Source organism: Hylobates moloch, unplaced genomic scaffold (assembly GCF_009828535.3).
Source record: "Hylobates moloch isolate HMO894 unplaced genomic scaffold, HMol_V3 SCAFFOLD_16, whole genome shotgun sequence".
Lineage (NCBI taxonomy): Eukaryota > Metazoa > Chordata > Mammalia > Primates > Hylobatidae > Hylobates > Hylobates moloch.
In genome coordinates, this window is record NW_026652291.1 from 59,854,128 (window position 1) to 59,871,112 (window position 16,985).

The 16,985-nt window shown below is 55.9% G+C and overlaps 1 protein-coding gene across 2 annotated transcripts; it reads left to right on the top strand.

The window, feature by feature from the left end:
* The first annotated feature begins 13 nt into the window (after nucleotides 1-13).
* MMP14 (matrix metallopeptidase 14) lies at nucleotides 14-12,535 on the top strand. Of its 2 annotated transcripts, XM_058429835.1 has the most exons (11): nucleotides 14-978; nucleotides 1,135-1,884; nucleotides 6,394-6,542; nucleotides 6,815-6,937; nucleotides 7,312-7,619; nucleotides 8,159-8,324; nucleotides 8,617-8,773; nucleotides 9,280-9,418; nucleotides 9,539-9,689; nucleotides 10,160-10,275; nucleotides 10,616-12,535. In XM_058429835.1, exons 2-11 carry the CDS (start codon nucleotides 1,777-1,779, stop codon nucleotides 10,945-10,947), a joined length of 1,749 nt encoding a protein of 582 aa, XP_058285818.1. In that variant the 5' UTR covers nucleotides 14-978; nucleotides 1,135-1,776; the 3' UTR covers nucleotides 10,948-12,535. The 2 variants fall into 2 exon arrangements, with proteins under 2 accessions (XP_058285818.1, XP_058285819.1); XM_058429836.1 differs by lacking the exons at nucleotides 14-978; nucleotides 1,135-1,884 and adding an exon at nucleotides 4,093-4,195.
* Nucleotides 12,536-16,985: the final 4,450 nt, after the last annotated feature.

Consider the following 16,985-nt stretch of genomic DNA (forward strand, 5'->3'; position numbering starts at 1 on the left):
AGTCTCGCTCTATCGCCCAGGCTGGAGTGCAGTGGCGCAATCTCGGCTCACTGCAAGCTCCGCCTCCCGGGTTCACGCCATTCTCCGGCCTCGGCCTCTCCGAGTAGCTGGGACTACAGGCGCCCGCCACCACGCCTGGCTAATTTTTTGTATTTTTAGTAGAGATGGGGTTTCACCGTGGTCTCGATCTCCTGACCTTGTGATCCGCCCGCCTCGGCCTCCCAAAGTGCTGGGATTACAAGCGTGAGCCACCACGCCCGGCCAGGTAGCTGTTTAATAACACCATATACCTCCCACAAACCTGGAGGCTCCACAGGACCTGAAAAGCTTTTCATTTTATTGATCATGAATCTGAGGGTAAAAGACCTTTGTTTTCATTACAATACTGAGCACTAGACTTCTATTCTTCTGCCACAGAAGTGCGATAGTTCCTGAATCCCTAGGATTTCTGGAGCTTCCTACCCAACCTAATTTCTGTCCACCCTCCTCTATTCCTTCCTTTGCTTTCTTCTCCCTTCCTCCTCGCACAACCTCCGTCCTCTCCTCACTGACCAAATGCAATTCCTGGATCTTAGATTTCGCTGATAGTCTAGTTTTCTGTCTCCCACACTTTTCCTGCTTCTGTTGTGCTGCTTTTCCAGATCTGTCTAGTTCCCAACTTATCTGTCTCCCTTTCTCACGGTCAGCTTTATCCTGCCCTATCCCTTCCCTACATACCTCCACCTTTTGTTCTGAGTCCAGTAAGTCCCTAAAGGAGATTATACTCTTTAAGAATTGCCTCCTTTTTCAGTGTAGAGGTGGAACTAAACCCCAGAGTCCCAACTCCCAATCCCTTCTTTTACAATAATTTCACCCAACTTAATTTGCTTTCCCCCAGATCCCACGGCCTTGTACCCTTTTCCTCCCAGCGAGTTCCAATTAAAGGTGCAGCCACATTACAAATGACAATAAAGGAATCACCTTTGTCTTTCTACAAAGGTTGGAGCCACAGATCCAGTATGGTTGTGGGGTTTGTTGTTGGTAGTTGGGTTATAGTTTGGATTTTTTAGCAGCAGAGGGAGGGACATAGACAGTTGTCTACAGGGCCCAGAAGATAACCCCGTATTAGTAAACTGGCCCCTTCTCCCTCTGCAGGTCTCATGGGCATGGAAGAAGACCCCACCACTATCCCACACTCTGAGCTCCTCATTGCCCCTAGCCACGTAGCCCCCAATAATGCCCACCCTGAGGTGAGACAAATGCTGAATACCAGAGGAATCAAGCCACTCAGAATATGCTTATGGGGACAAAGTCTCCCACATCCCGTCCCCTGAATCCCTGTACAGCCCCCTGCTGTCCACCGCGGCCTCAACCCCTGCAGATGGCAGCCTGCACCACAAAAAGGCAACTTGGAGGTTTTTTTTTTTTCTTCCAGTTCTTGGTTGTAATTGGATTCAGGCTAAAACAACCACGTCCCCAACCAGGAAAGGAGGGCACTGGGGCGGGGACGGAGGAGAGGCTGTGGGAGAAGGGAGGGACCAGAGGAGAGAGCGAGAGAGGAATCCAGACCCCAGTTCGCCGACTAAGCAGAAGAAAGATCAAAAACCGGAAAAGAGGAGAAGAGCAAACAGGCACTTTGAGGAACAATCCCTTTAACTCCAAGCCGACAGCGCTCTAGGAATTCAAGTTCAGTGCCTGTCGAAGACAAAGGCGCCCCGAGGGAGTGGCGGTGCGACCCCAGGGCGTGGGCCCGGCCGCGGAGGCCGCACTGCCCGGCTGACCCGGTGGTCTCGGACCATGTCTCCCGCCCCAAGACCCTCCCGTTGTCTCCTGCTCCCCCTGCTCACGCTCGGCACCGCGCTCGCTTCCCTCGGCTCGGCCCAAAGCAGCAGCTTCAGCCCCGAAGTAAGTGAGCTCCCCGGCCCTTCCCGGAGTCGCGCCCGCCGGGAGGCGAGCCCAGGGGTCTCCAAGGGGACAGCCTCTATTCGGAGAGGAGGGCTTTTGGGATCTCGGCTGCTCAGGCCTGCAGGATTCCCCCTCCCTTATCTTTTTCCTCTTCGTCTCCAAACTTCCAGATCGATCCAACTTTTGCCCGCTTCCAACGAGCTGCCCCCACCCCCTGCGCCGCCGACTATCTTTCCCATTCCTTCTTTTTTCCCAGTCCTTGGAAGAACTTTACAACTGGGGCGAACTCCCCCTTCCCCAATTCCCTTGGGCTCTGCGCTCAGCTCTGGAACCGCCTGATAAACATTTGGACTCCGCTCAAACCCCGCGCTGTCCCGGCTCCTCGTCATGCGCGAGAGTTTGTTGTTTCTTCGACTTCCCAGCTCTCCAGCGTTCTCCCGCCGGCGCGCCCTCCGATGGGCGCTTCGGCCTCCCCGGGTGGCGCAGGCCCTCAGCGGACGCGTCTGCGGCCAGTTGGGGGTCGAGGGTGGACGGCCGAGCGTCCAGGGCCACAGCCTCCGTCTCCCCGAGAGGACCCCGCTGTGTCCCTACCCGCATCCCTGACGTCGAGGGTCGCAGCGCCGGCGCGCTGGCCGCGTTTCCGTACACACAAAGCTCTCCTTGTGAGCCGGGCGATCGGCCGGGTCGCTGCCTCCCCTTATCCGCACCTGCGTCGGCGCCTTCAGGCCCTTTTTGTTAATTGTTTTTCTGTGTTAATTGCAGGGAGCCTGGGGGCGTCGCTTGGGGAATGGGGAGAGGGTCTAATCCGGGGTGCCCTCACACGTCGCGGCTGGCTCAGGTGCCCCCCACCCCCACCCCGGCCCAGACGGTGGCCCACCGGGCCCCAGAGGAAGCTGCGTGGGAGTTGTCTGAGGAGGTTTTTCCTCTCTCTCTCTTATTTTGGGGTGAAGGTGGGAGACGGATTTAATGAGCTTCTTATTTTGGGCCATCTCAACCCACTCAGCCTGGCAAGGGCCTGGGTGCGGTCGGGAGGGGCCAGGAAGGGCCCTAGAAGGGGGATGGGATCTGGGTTTGGCTTCTCCGTCCTGGTCCCACCCCGGAGAAAACTCTTTGGAAAGAATACTGTCTTCTCTCTCTGTCCCTGAAAGGGTCTGTGGCCGACTGGAAAAGTATGGCCCCAGGAATGGGGGTGGAAGACGAAACGTGGAGTGGTCAGAGGCCAGGGAGAGTAAAAACCTGCCCTGGTGCTGGAGGCTGAGCCTGCCTGTCCGGGAGGAGTCGTCCTCTTCCCAGGCCTAGAGTCCTCCTCAGACCTGAAAGGGAGCGCCCTGAGCATCTGGGGAGCTGCCCACCGCCAACTTCACTGCCTTGCCTTTTTTCCCTCCCCTGCTCTGCTGGGTCCCCCAGGGGAGGGGCGGCTGCCCTGGCTCCGTTTTAATTGGGTCATGGGCGGTCCCAGTGCCAGAACCACCATTTGCTTCTGGGCCCTGGAAGGGAGGGAGGAGCAGCCCCAGAGGCTAGAATCCAGGGCCTACTGCAGAGCTGGAGGTCCCCCCACCCTCCCCTGGACTCCTAAGCCAAGGTGGGAGGTGTTCCGTTGACTTTCTCCTAGGGGATACCTTGCATCTCTCTCATTCACAAAGACAAAGCCAGCCAGCTGAGTTCTTTGACCCAACATAGTTGCTTTTTTCTCCAGGCCAATGTGGAGGGAAAGCTGGGGTGGTGCAGGCCTCATGCAGCTGGATCCCTCCCACCAGGCCTCCAGAGTCCTGCACCAGCTCCAGCACAGCCCTCTCCTCCCCATGGCCTGTCTGGCGCTGGGCCTTCCTCCCACCCAGCCGCAGACACAAGAGTCCTCTCTTCTGTGGTGTCGACCTCATAGTCTCTGTGAGGAGAGAAACTTGCCTAGGCCTGGGGGGAGGAGAGAGATGGGGGCACTTCCTTTCCAGGCCTTGCGGCTCTCTTGACTCCAGGGAAGTCCTTCACTTGACTGAGCCTTCATTTTTCTCCCGAGGGTATGGGGTGGAGGTTGTGGGTGTGAATATTTAGACCCGCCTAGCTTCTTGAAAGACTCCAGAGGGGATTTCCCCCAGAGCTCCTGGATGTGGATTCTCCCCATCTCTATGCTGCCCTTCCTTCTGTCTTTCTGCTCTAGGCGAATTCTCTCAGCTTTGCTCTCTGAGGGTTGAGGGGGCCTGGCCTCAGTCCTCCTGCCTTCCAGCGTCAGTAGACCAGTCCCATCCTTCCCCAAGTCCTGAGGCAGCTGCTCCTCAACCAAGGGTCATAAGCCTGGGGTGTGTTTACCCTACAGGTAGGCTAGGGGCAAAAGACGTTTCCTGCATAGTTACGCACAGGCCACAGCAGGCCTCCCCAGGCACTGGCTGTGGCATCAGCCAGAACAGGTCAGGGCAAGCCTGCAGCTCCCTGAGAGCAGCCCCAGACTGGTGTGCCCTGCTTGGCTCCCTCTGGTATACCAAAGGTTAAATGTCACTCCTTCCTCTACCCCTGAGGAGGGGCTCTCAGAGCCTCGGAGCTAGGTGGTGCTAGGGTTGTTCTAGCCAAGACTGTTGGCTGGGAAAAGGCTGGGTTGTTTACATCTCGGGTTCTAGCTCGCATCAGCCTTGGGGGATCACTTCCCAGAACCATGTTGCAATTCTTGCCCCTGTGGGCTCAGGTCCCCAGTCAGCTGCTCTTGAGTCACCCCCAGTCCCCATGCAAGACTGCTGCCCCATCACCAGGGCCTGAGCCCAGAGGTGAAGGGCCATGTGGCAATCCATCCTGATGACCTCGGCTAGGAGACACAGCACCCACCCAGCAGCAGCCTCCCCCATCTCCCCTCCAAGGTCCCGTCCTGGGCAACCTACAGTCCCTTCCCGAACTCCCTAAGGAAAGCAAAGCTGCAGCAGGGACTAGAGCTATCTGGGTGGTGTCTTTTCCCCATAAAAGAATCCAAGCATCTTCATATTTCATATATAACTTGGTTTTTTTTTTTTTTTTTGAAACAGAGTCTTGCTCTGTCACCCAGGCTGAGTGCAGTGGCACGATCTTGGCTAACTGCAACCTTGGCCTCCCAGGTTCAGCACTTCTCCTACCACAGCTTCCCGAGTAGCTGGGATTACAGGTGCCCACCACCATGCGTGGCTAATTTTTGTATTTTTAGTAGAGACAGGGTTTCGCCATGTTGGCTAGGCTGGTCTCGAACTCCTGACCTCAGGTGATGTGCCCGCCTCGGCCTCCCAAACTGTTGGGATTACAGGCGTCAGCCACCACGCCCAGACTGGCTTGTTTTATTTCGAGGCTTTAAGAAAATACTCCATTGTTCTTACAATAAAGGCTGACTTTCTCCTCAACAGGGCTTTGCAGTGTGTGTACCTTTTAATCAAACGCCAAAACCTAACATTAATTTAATTTAAGGCAATATGCCAGCCTTTACATTATGACCAATTCACAACATCCCTGAAATAAAATAGTCACCAAGTCTCCTCCTCCACCCCTATCTCCACTTCCTCTGCTGAGAATCTTGTTTTTTTTGTTTTTTTTTTTTTTTTTGAGACGGAGTCTTGCTCTGTCACCCAGGCTGGAGTGCAGTGGCGCAATCTCAGTTCGCTGCAAGCTCCGCCTCCTGGGTTCACGCCGTTCTCCTGCCTCAGCCTCTCCGAGTAGCTGGGACTACAAGCACCCGCCACCGCACCCGGCTAATTTTTTTTGTATTTTTAGTAGAGACGGGGTTTCACCGTGTTAGCCAGGATGGTCTCAATATACTGACCTCATGATCTGCCTGCCTCAGCCTCCCAAAGTGCTGGGATTACAGGTGTGAGCCACCGCGCCCGGCCTCTGCTGAGAATCTTCAATAGGCCTTTAGGTTCCAAGCCATAGGTCAGATGCTGCTTGGATAAGGACAGCGGCAGGATCCTGGCTTCAGCTGGATCACACCTCTTACCACATCCCAAGTTCCTAGTTTCCCCTGGTAGCAGCCAGCCTTAGCTCTAGCTCTTTTTTCTGCCCTCCTTTCTAAAAAGATCTCAGCTGTGAGGGTCCTGGGGACATGGCATTCCCATCCCAGGAGGGCCTCAGGTCAAGCCCAATAGTAGAGCTCACTCAGCCTGTCAACACCCCTCCCCACCCATGATGGGCATAGCCCATTCTCAGGTGGAACGTGCTATATTTGCAAGAACACTGACATGGGGGAGAAAAGTGCTAGAAGGAATCACAGCTCTGAGAAGACATCTCAGAACCCCATTAAACCACCAGGGCTCTCTCTCATTTTCAAGAGAGCTACAGCCAAAAGACTGTTTGGGCCCATAGCCCCGAGGGGACAAGCCCTACTGGGGCCTGGGCCAGAGATCAGGTCTAGCCTGGGAGTTCCTCCAGACCTGCTGCCGGAGCCAAGCTGGGAACCCACTGCCCTTTCTTTACCAAGCCAAGGCTGTATGCTGGGCATTGTGGGGGAGGTAGAGGTACCCCATGGGCCAGGTGGGGACATTCTAAGCCATACCCCTTTCCCTACAGGCCTGGCTACAGCAATATGGCTACCTGCCTCCCGGGGACCTACGTACCCACACACAGCGCTCACCCCAGTCACTCTCAGCGGCCATCGCTGCCATGCAGAAGTTTTACGGCTTGCAAGTAACAGGCAAAGCTGATGCAGACACCATGAAGTAAGTGCTAGACCCTGGCAGGAGTCCTGCCTAGCACCCACTGACAATGCCAGCGCCAGAGATGTTCCTACCTGAATGCCTGGCTTGTGCACCCCACCCCCCATATCTCATCCCCACGTGCTTATCCTGACCCTCTCATGTTCACCCTGACCTCATAACCTTGGCCTTTCCCCACATTGACACACAGCAAGTCTCACCCAACACTGACGGTGGAGACCTTTCTCTTTCATACACTGCACTGATCCCAATCCTAACACCCAAACCCACTCCAGGGCCATGAGGCGCCCCCGATGTGGTGTTCCAGACAAGTTTGGGGCTGAGATCAAGGCCAATGTTCGAAGGAAGCGCTACGCCATCCAAGGTCTCAAATGGCAACATAATGAAATCACTTTCTGGTGAGTCCAACAGGCAAGCAACCTTTCTCACATCTGGTTATTATTCCCTACCCACTGTGCTTATGCAGGGACTCAGAGACCTCCTGCCCCACTCCCCTCAGTTCCTGGGAAGCATCCCTGGGAGTGGGGAGGAAAATGGCTCTCATGCTCAAGAGAGGTATAGCCATCAAGGGTGCACCCCAGTGCCAAAGAGCCAAAGCTTGAGGATCCCTTGTTCTTGAGACAGAGGCGTCGTGCATGAGGTAGCAGGAAGAGTTGGGTCAGGTAGAGGTGGCTGGGCAGCACAGTCAGACCTGGGAGAGTGCAGGGAAGAAGAATGTTGCCCCTCTTTATCCTAACACGCCCCATCCTCTCCCCACGTGGCTGGACCTCAGCATCCAGAATTACACCCCCAAGGTGGGCGAGTATGCCACATACGAGGCCATTCGCAAGGCGTTCCGCGTGTGGGAGAGTGCCACACCACTGCGCTTCCGCGAGGTGCCCTATGCCTACATCCGTGAGGGCCATGAGAAGCAGGCCGACATCATGATCTTCTTTGCCGAGGGCTTCCATGGTGACAGCACGCCCTTCGATGGGGAGGGCGGCTTCCTGGCCCATGCCTACTTCCCAGGCCCCAACATTGGAGGGGACACCCACTTTGACTCTGCCGAGCCTTGGACTGTCGGGAATGAGGATCTGAATGGTGAGCCAAGTATCCCTGGGACTTACTCTGGAAAAAGCCAACAGTCATTTGTAGGGGTGGTTCCCCTCCCTCCTTCCAAAATCTCGGGGCTAGAAGGGACCACAAAGACCTTCTGGTCTAACTTCTGACAAAAGCAGGAGTCATGTTTGAGCTATTTACATCTGGTCCCCCCTCTCACCCACTGACTGGCTTTCCAGTCAAAGACTTCAAAGCATCCTTATAGCCCACTTTTCCAGACCGATGTCATGTCTAGCTCCCGGGAGAAACTGGGGACTAGAGAGGGCCTTGGCTTCCCTTAACACAGGTCTTCCTGGGATGGGGGTCCTGCTTCCAAGCTCTCTCTCACCTCTACCCAGTGGAGCTTGCTGACTGGCTTTGTGCTTAAATACCAGATAAAAAGCTGGACCTCAGAATTTGGTCACTTTGGATTGAAAACGTGGGCAGCAGTCTTGGAGGTGAAACCAAAGCTGCTGGTGGGGAAGCAGGGAGGCTGAGAGAAGGGACTCAGGCTGCTATCGTCACTGTCCCCATCCTTCCAGGAAATGATATCTTCCTGGTGGCTGTGCACGAGCTGGGCCATGCCCTGGGGCTCGAGCATTCCAGTGACCCCTCGGCCATCATGGCACCCTTTTACCAGTGGATGGACACGGAGAACTTTGTGCTGCCTGATGATGACCGCCGGGGCATCCAGCAACTTTATGGCGAGTAGTCTACACCCACTCCTGCTCCCTCCTCTGCTCCTTGTTCCCTCCTGATCTACGCATTTCCCCTCTTTCATGCCTTGCAGTCTCCGCACCGCCCCCTGCCAACCTGACCCTGCCTCTATCAGCTCCACTTTTGAGCCCATCTTTTGTGTCGCCTCCCAGTTGGTTGCTTCAGCCTCCCCTGGAAGTCCATCCACACTTTTCCAAGGGTATTGTCTGCCCATCTGTCTGTCCTTCCCTCCCCTCTCTCCTCCTAAGTCTGAAATGCCCCTCGTGTTTTCTGCCCCAGGGAGTGAGTCAGGGTTCCCCACCAAGATGCCCCCTCAACCCAGGACTACCTCCCGGCCTTCTGTTCCTGATAAGCCCAAAAACCCCACCTATGGGCCCAACATCTGTGACGGGAACTTTGACACCGTGGCCATGCTCCGAGGGGAGATGTTTGTCTTCAAGGTGAGAAGAAGTGGGCTGGTTTGAAAGACAAAAGGGCTCTATGGGCCGGGCATGGTGGCTCATGCCTGTAATCCTAGCACTTTGAGAGGCCAAGGCAGGCGGATCACCTGAGGTCTGGAGTTCGAGAGCAGGCTGGCCAACATAGTGAAACCCCGTCTCTACTAAAAATACAAAAAATTAGCCGAGTGTGGTGGTGGGCGCCTATAATCCCAGCTACTCGGGAGGCTAAGGCAGGAGAATCGCGTGAACCTGGGAGGCGGAGGTTGCAGTGACCCGAGATAGGGCCATTGCACTCCAGCCTGGACAACAGTGTGAGACTCCATCTCAAAAAAAAAAGGCGGCGGGGCAGGGGGGGGCTCTGTGGTAGGGCAGCTGGGTGGAAGTGACAACAGCTGGACTAAAAACTAAAATTGAGGAACAAACAGCAGTGGGGGAGCTTTGGGGACTGAGCCAGAGACCTAGGCTGCAAGACATAATGGACTCTTCCTGCACTGACTGGCTTCCAGGAGCGCTGGTTCTGGCGGGTGAGGAATAACCAAGTGATGGATGGATACCCAATGCCCATTGGCCAGTTCTGGCGGGGCCTGCCTGCATCCATCAATACTGCCTACGAGAGGAAGGATGGCAAATTCGTCTTCTTCAAAGGTAACCAGGCACTCCACTTTAGTCTTTGGGAGTGAGGAGGGTCTCCCTAGAGGAGCTGATTTCCTCTAAAGTCCCTGGAACCTAAGTTGAACCCAGACGTTGCCCTCCTGTCCTCCCCAGGAGACAAGCATTGGGTGTTTGATGAGGCTTCCCTGGAACCTGGCTACCCCAAGCACATTAAGGAGCTGGGCCGAGGGCTGCCTACCGACAAGATTGATGCTGCTCTCTTCTGGATGCCCAATGGAAAGACCTACTTCTTCCGTGGAAACAAGTAAGACCTCAACCCCTTAACCCCAGGCCTCCCTCAGAAACCACCACCACCCCAAATTCCCTCAGTTCTGGAGAAAGACCCACTTTACCCCCAAGATGCTTCCCTGGAGAAGGAGCTGGCTGAGCCTCTGCCGTTGCCTAGAATTGGGCAGCCTCCTTTGGGCACCGCGTGAGTGGGATGTGACCGGGTCATTTCAGACCTGGTCATTTGGCGCCTCCTGCCCCCAGCACTGTGCCTCCACCCCAGCAGCCAGGCACTGTCATTAGGGCTACTGGTGGCTCCTTGCAGCCTGGGCCCTCCCTTCCACCCCCACCTTCCGCCACTTTCAGCAGCAGGCCCTCATTACTCAAAACCCCTGTCCCCACCCTGTCCACAGCTATCCTTTGCCCACTGGTGGATTCGGTCCGGGTCTTGCGCCCTCTGAGGACATGCCCAGTGTCCACCACTGCCCTTCCTTTCCCCTTCTCCAGGTACTACCGTTTCAACGAAGAGCTCAGGGCAGTGGATAGCGAGTACCCCAAGAACATCAAAGTCTGGGAAGGGATCCCTGAGTCTCCCAGAGGGTCATTCATGGGCAGCGATGATGGTGAGAGGGGCAAGGGAAGGTGTCGCTGAGAGAAGGATGGGAATAGGGAGTTGAGGAAGAGCGGGAGGGAAGCCTGAGGGAGTCTGCATGGAAAACAATGGCGATGATAATACCACACACCAGGTGCTGCACTAGGTGCTTCCACCCATGGTGCCCATTCATCCCCACCACCTTCCAACCTGGTACTATAAGCACCCCCATTTTACAGCTGAGGAAGCTGATGCTCAGGAAGGTGGAGGGAAGCTCAGCTGCCCTCACATTAACAGAGCTTCCCTCGCTCCTCTCCTCTCCTCTCTTTGGGTCTTCCCTTCCTTACCACCTTCTGATTCACCCCCTGCAGTCTTCACTTACTTCTACAAGGGGAACAAATACTGGAAATTCAACAACCAGAAGCTGAAGGTAGAACCGGGCTACCCCAAGTCAGCCCTGCGGGACTGGATGGGCTGCCCATCGGGAGGCCGGCCGGATGAGGGGACTGAGGAGGAGACGGAGGTGATCATCATTGAGGTGGACGAGGAGGGCGGCGGGGCGGTGAGCGCGGCTGCCGTGGTGCTGCCCGTGCTGCTGCTGCTCCTGGTGCTGGCGGTGGGCCTTGCAGTCTTCTTCTTCAGACGCCATGGGACCCCCAGGCGACTGCTCTACTGCCAGCGTTCCCTGCTGGACAAGGTCTGACGCGCACCGCCGGCCCGCCCACTCCTACCACAAGGACTTTGCCTCCGAAGGCCAGTGGCAGCAGGTGGTGGTGGGTGGGCTGCTCCCATCGTCCCGAGCCCCCTCCCCGCAGCCTCCTTGCTTCTCTCAGTCCCCTGGCTGGCCTCCCTCACCCTGACCGCCTCCCTCCCCACTGCCCTGGCATTGCATCTTCCCTAGATGGGTCCCCTGAGGGCTGAGTGGGAGGGTGACTCTTTCCAGCCTCTGCCCCTCAGCGGAACCCTGTAGCTTTGTGTCTGTCCAGCCCCATCTGAATGTGTTGGGGGCTCTGCACTTGAAGGCAGGACCCTCAGACCTCGCTGGTAAAGGTCAAATGGGGTCATCTGCTCCTTTTCCATCCCCTGACATACCTTAACCTCTGAACTCTGACCTCAGGAGGCTCTGGGCACTCCAGCCCTGAAAGCCCCAGGTGTACCCAATTGGCAGCCTCTCACTACTCTTTCTGGCTAAAAGGAATCTAATCTTGTTGGGGGTAGAGACCCTGAGACAGTGTGAGGGGGTGGGGACTGCCCAGCCACCCTAAGACCTTGGGAGGAAAACTCAGAAAGGGTCTTCGTTGCTTAGTCAGTCAAGTTCCTCAGAGATTTGCCTCTGCCTCACCTACCCCAGGGAACTTCCAAGGAAGGAGCCTGAGCCACTGGGGACTAAATGGGCAGAAGAAACCCTTAGCAGCCCTTTGCCTCTCGAATGTTAGCCTTGGATGGGGCTTTCACAGTTAGAAGAGTTGAAACCAGGGGTGCAGCTGTCAGGTAGAGTGGGGCCAGCGGGAGAGGCCCGGGTCAGAGCCCTGGGGGTGAGCCTGAAGGCCACAGAGAAAGAACCTTGCCCAAACTCAGGCAGCTGGGGCTGAGGCCCAAAGGCAGAACAGCCAGAGGGGGCAGGATGGGACCAAAAAGGAAAATGAGGACATGCAGCAGCATTGGAAGGCTGGGGCCGGGCAGGCCAGGCCAAGCCAAGCAGGGGGCCACAGGGTGGGCTGTGGAGCTCTCAGGAAGGGCCCTGAGGAAGGCACACTTGGTCCTCTTGGTCCCTGTCCTTGCTGCCCAGGCAGCATGGAGGGGAAGGGTGGGGCAGCCCAGAGAAAGGAGCAGAGAAGGCACACAAACGAGGAACGAGGGGCTTCATGAGAGGCCACAGGGCCTGGCTGGCCTCGCTGTCCCAGCCTGCTCACCATCTCAGTGAGGGGCAGGAGCTGGGGCTCGCTTAGGCTGGGCCCGCGCTTCCCTGGTGCCAGCACCCCTCAAACCTGTCTCACCAGTGGCCTGCCCTCTCGCTCCCCCACCCAGCCCACCCACTGAAGTCTCCTTGGGCCACCAAAGGTGGTGGCCATGGTACCGGGGACTTGGGAGAGTGAGACCCAGTGGAGGGAGCAAGAGGAGAGGGATGTCGGGGGAGGGGGCACGGGGTAGGGGAAACGGGGTGAACGGTGCTGGCAGTTCGGCTAGATTTCTGTCTTGTTCGTTTTTTTGTTTTGTTTAATGTATATTTTTATTATAATTATTATATATGAATTCCATTCAAATCGTTCCTTTTTGTTAACAAGGGGCATGGGGAGGGGTGGGGGTGGGGGGGCAGAGGCGTCTGACCCCAGGAACCTGCAGGGCGGGGCTGGGTTGGTGCCCTCTAAGGACAATTTTGACCTTGTTCAACCTTTCCACAAAGAATAAATTGTGTTTCACATTCCTTGTGTGGCTGAGCTCTGTAGAGGGTGATGGGCTGTGGGTGAGAGGAGCTGGATGAGGGGAGGGCACACGTCATGAGCAGCATTTTCCACGAGGTGGGGCTTTGGCATTTTTCATAAAGGAGTATGTTTATTCTTAGTGGACTAAAGGGATTCAGGGGCCAGAGTTGGGGAGCAGGGCATACCCATAGGGGGCAGTGGGGTGGCTGACAGAGCTCAGCTGCTCTCCCACCACCTGGCTTAAAAGGCTGCCTTGAGACCCAAGGCTCACAAACAAGAGGAAGTGGTCAAGCTGAGGCCACTTGGAAAATCTTCCTAAATTGCATTACCCTGTCCTGTGATCCACCCGCAGACCCTCAGTTTCCTCATGCCTCTCTGCCTGAGGCAGGGCGATTCCCATGATCATATTCAGCCTTGGGCTCACTGGCTTTATCCGAGCCCTCAGGTCCTAAGAAGCCTCTTCCAGGCCTGGGGCTCTGCTGCTACGACAGAAGGAAACGGGAGAAAGAGAGATAGGTGTTGCTGCGGGGCCTATTAGGAGCAGCCTGTCTGTGGCCAAACAGAGATCTCATCCCAATTGCCCAGAAGAACCAGGATGGTCAGGTTGGAAGGGCAGAATAACAAGGCTTTGCTTCCTCTTTCCTTAGAAACTCCTGCCCCAGACAGGGTTCCCAGGCTATCCACCCACCCTTCCTCTGAAACCAGCCTGGAGGGAGGAATCAGCTCAGTGCTGAGTCAGCTCAGCTGGAGGAGAGCAGCCCCTTTTTTTCACCCCCCTTCCCTTCCTGCCTCCACCCAGCCCACCCTGGGCTCCAGCCCAGACTCCCTCCGCTGCCTGCCTTGCAGAGTCCTGGCCCCATCTATGCCAGTCAGTCTATCCAGCTGCTATTCAGGGCTGGTTAGTGTGATTGCTTTGGCAGAAGGGGTACCCCACCTTCCTGCCTGCCAGGAACCCTGACCCTACGCCTGGCCTCCTGCGCCTCGCCTGCCAACAGCTGTTTGGCAGTCTGTGTGTCTCAGTGGAATTGGACACCACCTCCCCACCACCCTTACCGGAGGGGATGGGGACCCTTGATAAGGTGGCAGGGGAAGTCAGGGGCATCTGAGGGTGGTAGGGTCTGTGCGGGTGGCAAGGAACTCAAAGATGAGCTCATGGCCCCTTTGTGTTTTTGTGGTCCACATCTGGAGGCAATTACAGATGTTATCCAGTGGGAGTTTTGCAAAACACAGCTGGAGCCAGTGGAGGAGCCTGGGGAGGGGGGACTGCCAGAGAGAAGAGGAGGGGGGCCTACGGCTCCCGCGCTGGAGTGCGGTTTCCCCATCACGAGGAAATTGTTTGGCCCTGATTCTGGAATCACAAGATGCTCTCTGGAGCCAAGGGGGAGAGATGGGAATGGAGGACCAGAGACAAAGGGGGAAGAGGTAGAAGACAGGCTTATAAAACCCCCCACTGCTAAATTTGACTGGTTTAAAAAAATAAAATTAAAATTAAAACAAGCTTCACAAGCAGAGAGAATTTCAGGGTGGAGGCGGCAGGGTCCCGTGCTTCTGACGTGCCTGGGCCTGCCTGATCCACCCCAGTGAGGCTGCCCGGGGACCCTGGGAGTTGCCTTCGTGATCACAAGTTCCCACTGAGTGAACCGCCAGGTCAGGCTGGGGTGAGGGGAGAGCAGAGGGCCCTGTGGCTTCCGAAAGACCTGCAAACTCGGCTTTTACTGGCCCTACCCCAATTTGTCCATTGGGCCTGACCCAGTTTCTATGGTTCCAAGTTCCTTTATTCGAAAGCAGCACATGTGAGTTGGAGCAGCCAGGAGGGAGCCAAGGGGAATCTTCAAGGAGGTTTGGACAGAACCCAGGAAAGTTGGTGCTAAGGAGACGCTGGACTGGGGGCAAGGGCCGAGGAGGAGCAGCACTCTGCCCACGACTGCACCCCACACATTTGGAGGGGGGCCATGGACTCCCTTGTCATCACCTCCTCTTCTCCAGGGCTCCTGGCACCAGCTGGGCCCATGACTCCAGGGCTGCCAGCCAGGCGCTGGGTCAGCGGGAAGGGAAGGGAAGATCTAAGAAGAGCCAGGTCCTCTAGAGGAGAGAGGACTGGGCAGAGAGACACCCCCACACCCCTCCAGACCCCAAAACACAATCTGGCTAGCTCTGCCAGTCCTTCACTGTCCCTCCCCCAGGGCCCCTTCTCCCCACAATCTGACAGACTTTCCAGTGGTCTCTTTCCGCTCTGTATCCCTCCTTCCCTTCCAGCAATGGTGAAACTAACATTTGCTGAGGTCCTTACAACACACAATGACACAGGCACTAATATTGTCCCCATTTAACAAATAAGGGAACTGAGGCCCAGAAAGATAAATAACTTGGTCAAGGTCACAGGTTGTTAGTCCAAATTTAAAACCCAGATCTTTCCAATTTACTTATTTATTTTTCTATACTGGCAGATCCTGGCAATCTCTTGGTGTCTCTTCCAGCATGGACCCTGGGTAGCTGGGCGTTTTCATGGCAGTGTGTGTTCTGGGGATCTGTCAGCACATATGTATTTGCTTATTATGGTTTGTTGTTGTTGTTGTTGTTGTTGTTGTTGTTGTTGTCGTTGTTGTTGTTTTGAGACGGAGTTTCACTCTTCTTGCCCAGGCTGGAGTGCAATGGCACGATCTCAGCTCACTGCAACCTCCGCCTCCCCGGTTCAAGCGATTCTCCTGACTCAGCCTCCTGAGTAGCTGGGATTACAGGCATGAGCCACCACGCCCAGCTAATTTTGAATTTTTAGTAGAGACGGGGTTTCTCCATGTTAGTCAGGCTGGTCTCAAACTCCCGACCTCAGGTGATCTGCCTGCCTCGGCCTCCCAAAGTGCTGGGATTACAGGCCTGAGCACCCGGCTGTATTTGCTTATTGTGCAGCAATATTATGGGGGATAGGAGTGCAGAGGGAAAAGGACCCCACTTTGCCAGCCCATCGCCTCCCTTCTTGGGGACAGGAGCCGCACTCTGAGGGAAGGAAGGTGGCACCAAGACTCAGAAGCCAAAGGGATGGAATGAGACAATGGCAGCAGCTAAGGGTGGGATGGGTGAATGTTTCTGTGCAAGGGCATGGGGGATGGGGGGCTTCAGGGGTGGTGCCCATTCCCAAAGGCCCCAAGGAAACCCCAGCCAAGGCTGCTCCCTCGTCCTGCAGCTCCTGTCCCCGTTTCCTACCTACCAACCCAAATCTGAGTACACCTCCTTTAAAAGCTCAAGTCTGCACAGCTAGCCCCAGCCTTGGGGGTTTCTGCCCTCCTCTCTCAGTCTTGTGAAAGTAGGGAGACCGGAGGCCGCCTGCAAGGGGCTGGGCAACCAGGGCCTGGAAGGGAGGCAGGCCTGACTGGCCAGAAGCCACCTTCCAAATGAGCTCACACACATATTTTCCACCCTGGCCCAGGGCCGATGGCTCAGCTCCTTCCAGGCCAGCCTTCCCAGCCAGGCCCAGCCCCCTCTGTCCTACCCTGCCACCATTCCTGGCCCTAGGGGCTCCAAAGCAAGATTACTGGCAGCCCCCTGGCCAGGGCAGTCACTGGCATCCCCAAGGAGCAGCCTCCTCTGTCTCCATGCTGAGGCCATTTGCCCCCAGAGTCCCTTATTCCTTTGTGACTTAGAGAAAAAAGAGACCAGCTCCCTGCCTCCAAAGACCCACACCTGGGTAGGGAGGGACGGTAGAGGTGATAGAAGAGGCGGTGGAAGTAGTGAATGGGCGGAAGGGTTTCCTTTGAGTGCCCGAAGTAGCTCATTGACTCAGGGACCAGCCAGGTCTGGGAGCTGCCTCATCACGGGTCACATCCTGCTCACTCACTCAATTTCCTGCTAGGGGCACTTCCCTGACTTGGAGCAGGATGGGGTCTGGGTGAGGCAAGGCCAGGCTGACCACAAAGCTGAGAAAAAAGACTGGCGTGTCAGAAGGCCCAGTGGATTCATACACACGCAACAGGCTCCATTTCACTTTGGTTTGTCAAAGACATCACTCATTGCCCAACTTACAGAGACATGTAGCACCAGGCCAGAGAGCAGGATCAGTTCCCCAAAAGGCTCTCTCACCTGCTCAGCACCTGACTCTGTGCTAGGAGTATGGCTGCCCTGACTCTATTTCCTAGATCCAGTTTTGTCCCCTGGAGTTCTGTGAGTTAGTATATTCAGACATGGCAGACAATTCTTCCCATTCTGGAGTCCAAGATGACGGTCACTGTAAGTAGATCACACATGTTGCTCTCTCATACCAGGTGATGGTCCAGTTCTGTCAAGGAATTACTATAATTCATAATATCAACCCTATCACAGCCAC

What these genes read in the sequence shown, in the direction of transcription:
- MMP14 (XM_058429835.1), top strand. Translation starts at nt 1,777, where the DNA reads ATGTCTCCCGCCCCAAGACCCTCCCGTTGTCTCCTGCTCCCCCTGCTC. An exon ending in CGGGAATGAGGATCTGAATG is followed by an intron (nt 7,620 to 8,158) that starts GTGAGCCAAGTA and finishes CCATCCTTCCAG; the next exon opens with GAAATGATATCTTCCTGGTG. An exon ending in CAAATTCGTCTTCTTCAAAG is followed by an intron (nt 9,419 to 9,538) that starts GTAACCAGGCAC and finishes TGTCCTCCCCAG; the next exon opens with GAGACAAGCATTGGGTGTTT.